General features: G+C 47.3%; 1 protein-coding gene across 1 annotated transcript in view; it reads right to left on the reverse strand.

Moving 5' to 3' along the window:
- Positions 1–6,688, reverse strand: part of LOC138452784 (WAP four-disulfide core domain protein 3-like) — a 238,655-nt gene extending 231,967 nt beyond the window's left edge. Inside the window, exons 1-2 of the mRNA XM_069605125.1 lie at positions 6,670–6,688; positions 6,378–6,521 (exon numbers count right to left, since the gene is read on the reverse strand). Coding sequence (XP_069461226.1) covers positions 6,378–6,521; positions 6,670–6,688 — 163 coding nt within the window. The remainder of the gene's footprint in view (positions 1–6,377; positions 6,522–6,669) is intronic.
- Positions 6,689–7,830: the final 1,142 nt, after the last annotated feature.

The following is a 7,830-nucleotide window of genomic DNA, read 5'->3' on the forward strand; positions in this document are numbered from 1 at the left end:
AAAAGTGGCCAGTCAGTTCATTTGGTCCTAATATGTTGCGGGCTGTTGTATGGCTATTTTGCCAAGTGTCACGACCTTATCCCCATCGTATGGCAACGGGTCCCTAAAGACTCTATTTGGCCCCCCTCTGATTCCTTGGAGCCAGTCCTGGCGCTGTTGGCATTGGAGGCACACGCAAGGATGGGGTTTCAATGGGCAATGGACAAGCATGGCCGCCCCCTTGTGGACTAATGGGGAACCGCAACTAGCGGGCTAGCATCCAAGGCAGGGCCCGCCCCAGAATGACCTGGGATACCTGCTGGCTATTTAAACCATGCCCGATTTGAGGCATGTACTTCGCGTTATTCTGCTCTTGCAGCGTGACGTTCACTGGGTCCTACTCAGCATCCTGGCCTGCACGGGCGAGAGAAGACAAGAACCATCGCCATCCTTACCTGCCCAGCAGCATCCTCCATCAACCGAAGTCATCCAACATCCATTGTCTTCCTCCGGCATCATCTCTGGAAAGCAGAGGGTGAACAAGACATCGAGTAAGCTATTTACCAGTCCGCCTGGGAGCCCATCGTCCCCAGTGCATCGTCCATCGGCTTTGGGTCCATGGGCCCATCCTTCCTGGATTTTTTCATGACCTGCAAGACAAACAATAGCACAGGTTAGCCAATTGCAAGGACGCTCGCAGCGCCGCTCGGTGCATCCATCCCACCTCCTCGAACACAGCTCCAGCATTTGTTCTCAGCCTTCAACATCTGCAAGAAAAGGGGAGAAGGTTATTTGATGCCTTAACCAATATAGACATTGCTCTCATCTTAAAGACTTACCTGAAAAGTGGAGTTGCAGCCGGTCTGGACTCCGGCCCACAACAGTGAAGAAACTCAGCGGAACAGTGCCATTGACAATGCACCTCTGCCCAGCGCGGCAGGATGGAGAGCGCATCTTTATAGAAATCAAGAACTGATACTCGAGAGCACGAACTTCAGTGAAGGCGCGGTGTCCCAGAGAGCGTTCTGGCCAGTCGAGGGGCGTCGCCGTGGATACAAGGTAAGCATTACACCAAGGCTGTCCAACTGTGATTCCACAGCTGCTTCTATCGTGGCTAGGGACAGAATTTCCTCAAGTGTTCTCTGTTTTTGCAGTAATTGCATCCCGCTATAAACTGTGATCACAACGCTTCCTCGTTAAGAGCATCGGTGGAATTCACAGTATTTAAGTTTGATGCGGAGGCACATCACAAAGTTATCAAGGGACTCACACTTTTCTTGTCTGGTGGTGTGGAATATATGTCGCTTGTAATCGATGTTAGTATGGGGGGAAAAGTAGTCCGATAGCTTGCAATGTAATTCTCCGTAGGTAGTGGTGTCCAGGTTTAGTAGTTCTGCAATGTCTCTGACTGCATTTTTTAGTCTGGCGTCGTCCGCGAGGCCTGTGGTCCCCACGTAAAATTTGAGGTCCCTTAGCCATGTGGCCCAAGGGGGCCCAGGTTGGTGGCATCTCTCAAGTCAAATGGAGTGGGCATGTGCAATACTTGGGTTGTCCCTCCTGCCGCCGGGGCCTGATTGGCATTTCCATCTGCTGCCCCTGTCTGGTCTCGACGAGGATGTTGAAGGTGCTGATGAGGCCGATGATGCCACCGGATCTGACATGATGCAGGGGTTAGGGGCTACTTCTGGCATGGCGTGAGGGTCTTTCAGCGGTATTGTCGAATTATTTGTGGTGGTGTGACCGCTGTGGGTTTTGCCCTTCTCCAGGTTGCGTGTGTGTCCTTTGGTTGTGGTGCCTTTATCTTGTTGGGTCACCCCTGCCTTTTGGGGCACAGACTGTGCTTTATTGTCTCTGTGCGAATGCTTCCCACTACACGCACCTTCAGGGGAAGCTAGTTTCATCAGCTGCTTATCTACACGGCTTACGTTCTGTGCCTTTTAACTGCAGGCTTACTGTGCTGCCTTCTCATCTGGGGCGGTTCTCTTACGTTTTGTGTCTTTCACCTGCAGGCTTACTGTGCTGGCTTTCCGGCTGGGGCGGCTCTCAGCTGGGTGTCCCTCCCACTTCATGGGCGGCCACTGCCTTCCTCCAGGCTTTCCTCGTGGTCTCTGGGTTCCTTGCGCCATCGGGGACCACAGGGCATCTGCCTCAGCATGGTCCTGGACACCGCTGCTGCAGGCGGCAGTGTGGCTACGCTGCCTTGCCTCCTCGGGCTGTTCAGCGGGCTGCTGGTGGTCGCAGGGCCTTCTTAGACCTGGGCGGCGTGAAGGGGCAGCCTCGGGGAGGTATGCCGACGTGCTCAAGCTGTCCGGCGACAGACCTCCTGACACGCCGGGTCGACGGTTACCTTCTCGTCGCCATTGTGGAACTCCCAGTCACACCGCTCGTTCACTCACTCATGCGTTCAATGATATGCGGGACACAATGGAAACACATCTTACTTTAATAACTGCGTGCCAACAACTGTTGTCCCTCACATTCGCCCCCCTCCCTCGCCCAACATCACTTCCTGCCCCTGGGACCGCAATGGCAGACCTCCCCCTAACGATGTGGAGGGGCTGCTGATCAGGATGTTGCAGCACATCCTGACAACATGATTGGCTGTTTTTGGTACTGTAGTCTTCCCACCATGTTCCTGAGCCGGCCTTCCCTGGCAAACATTCACTCCTTAAGCAATAAAGATGGCTCGATGCCAGCTTGGCTTCAGAACGCAGAGAGGATCGGGTGCTTTGGGACTACGCGCTCTGTAGTCTTGTGCTGGTTCTCCTGCTCACGAAGAAAGTCCAGCAACGAGGAGAATCCGAGTGGGACTATTTGGTCATGCAAGGTTGCCTTTTCATGCAATCACTGCCCTGCGGTTCCATATTAGAGCTCCTTCCTTTTCTGGATGGGGCGTATGCACACGTCATAATGTTGGAGCCAGGTTTTCAGTTCAACTGCAATTCCCGCAGGGAGGGTGTTATGCCCAAAAAGGGAACCTTAAGAGGGCAGTGCCTGCATGTGGCAAGTCATGAGGGCATGATGGGTAGGCATGGCACCCTCCCCACACTTCCTCTAAGTGCTGAATTACACCGTGGATAGCAGTCGTTGACGCCTGTGGCCACTCTACCCATTCACCGCCAATGTCAGCAAAGGAACTTACAGCCTGCATACTGACCCCTCAGGCCCCCCGCCACCCTCCCGTCTCCTGATTTCACACTTCTTAACATGTCAGATTTTTCACTGTGTTTTTGGTTGCTGGTAATTTTTTTTATACATCTGGGATACATCAAGAAAATCAATACATTGAGAACAGACATTGAGAACGGTGTCTTTTTGGCTCCTCTATCAGTGCCTTGGTGTCCTGGCACTTACTTCAGTGCTCTACATGGGATTCCATGGTGAGAGCAGTGCAGTGTCTTCACCGCTCGAGGCTCTCCAGGCCAACTACCATGCACTGTGGTCCCCATTGTGTGTGAAGATTCCATGCTGTTGATGCGCTGCACTCATGACCTCCGTCTCATGCCCTCCAGGGCAACGGCATGATAGCGACATGCTTCATGAGTGTCCATGCCATGTCAGAGCATCATTAACCCGTTTACAGATTTCAGGAAGTTCTTTTCTGGCTCCAAGGGTTCACTGCTCTACAATCAGCAGCAGCAGATTTGATTATTTATTTATTTATTTGCATTTTTTAAAGCGCTCACACAGCCCGTGGGCATCGAGGTGCTGTTACAGGAATTGTTTTTTTTTTAGTTGCGTAATTGTTTTTTTGTTTTTTTTTTGTCTCAGTTGAGTATTTATAACACGCTTAAATAGCCAGAGGTTTCTAAAGGTAGACCCGGAGACCGAATCTCTGCTGCTTCGTGTAGTCTTGCTTCCAAGGTGAGCACGTTGCCGCTGAGCTATCCTCCCGGATGATTGCTTAACCCCTCACTTGTTTCGTTAAGCACCACCACATTAACATAAATTGTATTTATGTATGTGCATGCATGTCTTAGGACATATGTTTATGATATTCACGCTGTGGACGGTGTAAAACCATACTGTTTCTGTTTTTTCTATCTTGAGACCTAGAGAGGTTGCTGCCGTATGATGATTGGCTCAGCATGTGACCCTCACTCCCGCCCTCTATAACTCACCAGTTGGCTACAATGTGGCACTGCACTCGCTCATCGATACCTTGCTTATTGCATAAGTAAATGGGCAGCTTTTGCCGAAATAACTCATTGACATTTCTTTAAAATTATTTTGGGGGGGAGGGGTGTACCCCTCCCAAACCCACCATCCTCTTTATGTGCCCTTTCCCACCCCCCCCCCAAAAAATGTCTAAAGGTTTTTTAGGCAAAAACTCAGATTAAAAACACCCATCGTAAAAACAGGTGTCGATGGAAGGACATTGTTCCAATTGCACACGACACACTATTCTATCCCACCATGTGAGGCAAAACACTTTTTACATTTCTTTCACTGTCTCTACCTCCTGCTCTATCTTACCTTCACTCTCTCTTTCCATCCTTCTCTCTTTCTGTGGAGCTTTTTTCACTGTTGTCTTTCAACAACTCCCCATTTCAATTATGTGGTGTGTGTTCTCTCTCTCTCTCTCCCTCTTTCCCTCTCTCCCTCTCTCTCTCCCTCTCTCTCTCCCTCTCTCCCTCTTTCTGCATGACCAGTCACACACACATTCACACAGAGGTGCACTTGCTGTTTCTCTGTGTGTGTTTCCAGTCACCCCCTCTCTTTTGCTTTCTCTTTCTCACCATCTTTCTCCATCTCTACTTCTATCTCCATACACTCAACACACAAACTACAAAATGCACATGTACCCTCACACTGTACACACAGTCTCTGACTGCAAAGAGAACCACAAAACATACACACAGCTGTGTTAAATTGCCTTTAAGAGAAACGGTGCTGAGACCTCAGCATGTCTTCTAAATAAAGGGGGCATCACGCTACGTGTCCAGTTCAGGCACAAGCGGACCCCGATACACAAGCACCGCTTCCTGGGTGTCATTATGGGAGAGGCAAGGTCAAGTCTAGTGGCCAGTGTGCATGAAAGCACACAATAACCTGCCCACTATGCATGCAATCAAACAGCGTGCATACACCCATTAGTCGGCATGCATTCACACAGTATGCATAGCGGCTCACAGTGCAAACATTAGACCTCCATCCACACAATGCACATAAATCCTCATAATGCACATATATGCCAAACTGTGAAAGGCACCTGCAGTGTGCCTAGACCCCCTTACTGCACTTAATGCACACACACATTCCGCCTAACCCTTTGCATACATCTACCCACTGCGTATGCACCCACAGACTGTGAAAGCCCTCACACTCTGAACATACACACATATACACCGACATGCCTCACAACTCAATGGCTACACAATAGACAAAACTCCTGGGTTTTCCAAAGGTTGCTTAAGAATATCTTCAAACGCACCCTCTCGGAAGAAGACTTTATGAACCAACCTCACTTTCTTAACTGTGTCAAATCCACCTTTTCAGAAGGGCCCCCCCCCCACATATCTTACCGATTTGAAGCTACCCCGTCTGCAGAGGAAAGATATTGCAGACAGGTGACCATAAAAAACACAACTTTATCACTTCCAGAGAAAGCAACAGAGAAATGATCAGTGGATATTTATTAACCCAATTCCACTTTCTGATGGCCATGACTATCAGGGGTTGGAAAGGGTTAAATCTATATGTTTAGTTCACTCTGTCACCTCTTACATGGAGATGGACTATCTTGTGGTCCAAATGCTAAACAAATACTCATTGCCTTGAAGTTGTCATAAGGTGACACACTGTTACTCATCAGATCACCTTAATATATAACCATAAAAGCCAATAATATTTTCTTTGTAGATGCTTCTTGTATTGAGTGCATTTCTCCTCAAGATTCCAGGCACTCATGGACCAAGTCACATGATCTGTGTATACACTGTACAGTCCGAGAGGTGGACTGGCCTATGGGGAACTCTGGTGAGATCCTGGTGAGCCTCGGCCTCTTTTCAGTGGGTGCCTTGTTTTCCTGCTCCTCTTACACTCTCTCTCCCAGTCATCTCACCCCTTCCTTCCATGTCACCTCATCCCCACAAACCTTTCAAGCAAAGCATTGGCTATAAAGCTTACATTACAATATTTCTATTCTATATCCGTTTTGTGTCATGAGTAACTACTTTTTAATCCCTCTATAGAGGCAAAAAGTCTTCTAAGTCCCTATTTAGAGCAATTCTTGCCAATTTTCTTTGGTGGAGAACCCCCAAATCTTATGTAGAGGGGTTCACCTTGATCACTACATTCACTTGAACAGTGTAATATGGGGCCACTTTGAAAAACATTTCCATGGTCAATTTTGGTTCTCAGTCCACCCCAGTACTGTCCCCTTACTGCTACTGTACCTGGCTCGACATCAGTACATTCAATGCTACAGGGTCTCCGACAGCACTTCTGCCCTTTTGGACACTCACAATCACAGGTGCAGGAGGTTTTCACTGGAATAATGTCGCACAAGTTGTCTGGCTTGGGGCAGGTACCGGGTCTCTCTGGAAATAAGAATGCAAAAGGGTGATAATTAACAGCATTGCCAAGAGAATCATCGGCTGCAACTTGAATCTAACAATCCATTTCTCTAACCTATTTTTCAGTAGCCTAAGTCTATTAGCTTGATAACAGCAGGGGCTATTAAAATACCCCTCACTTTTGCCATCATCCTCTCCTGGGAGGTTGTTCAAGTTTTTGAAAATTTCCAAAATGTGTCTGGAAAGGATTTAGGCTAGGAGGGGCCTGGCCATTTGGAGGTCTTGTGGAGTTCAAGACATTAATGAGCTAAACATTTGCTCTAAAAGGGGTAGAACATTTTATTCCTGAGACATACAGACCTTTTGAGCAAAGGTTTCCACATCCCAATGAAGAGTTTGAGAATATGGCCACAATGCTGCTAGCAGATGTAGGCCACTATAGTAAATTAATAGCAGATCTTCCATGTGATTACAGAGTTTTACATTTTAAGGTAGCAGGTTTTATTAACTTTTTTGAATGACCTATTTTCAATGTTTTCTTTAATTCATTTTTATTGTGCAATTAATTTCATCCATTTAAAACTTTAAGCAATTTTTTTAACGTAACAAATATAGAAGATTTCACAATTTCATTACTATACACTTCTTCACCTAGAACATTAACTTATAAAATTCACAACACATTTTCCATCTATATCATCAATAGATCTCCACATTTCCATTACCTTACTTAATTATGACAGCAGCGATGACCCCACTTGACAGCCTTTATTAAATTTTCCTTCCACCCACATCTACGTCCCCTTCGTCAAATATCAAATGCTGCTGTGCTTGCTACAACCGATGTTGCCCCATGTATACAGGACCGAAATTGGCCTCCGGAGAGCAATCATTAGAACATTTTTCATTTCCCCTAATACATAGGTGTTTCAAGGAGTTACAGCCTGTTAAATGTTTTGTTTCGTTGTGTGGGTCATCCCATGCTCTCTCTCCATTCCCCATGCCTGTCCATGTCCCTCGCCCCTCCACATCCACAACGCAGGCCCACCCCATGCATATATGTCTTTATAGTCGACCAAACTGATTCAACACGCCTAAAATATGTGATCACTGCACACTATTACAGTGTCTGTCCTGCCCATTTTCTAGTCCTTTACATCAGACACAAATAAGTGTAAGGAACTCATGGTAGCAATAGTAAAGACAGACAGAAGTGAATATGTTTCAAGGGTGTTTATTTTTACCATGTGCTTTTTACCAAAATCTAAGATGGGAGCAAGCTTCGACCATCAAATGAAAAATAAGGGTGTCCTTGTGGAGTCTGGTCAAAATA

Source organism: Ambystoma mexicanum, chromosome 4p (genome assembly GCF_040938575.1).
Source record: "Ambystoma mexicanum isolate Mex_15411 chromosome 4p, UKY_AmexF1_1, whole genome shotgun sequence".
In the NCBI taxonomy this organism is placed as follows: Eukaryota; Metazoa; Chordata; class Amphibia; order Caudata; family Ambystomatidae; genus Ambystoma; species Ambystoma mexicanum.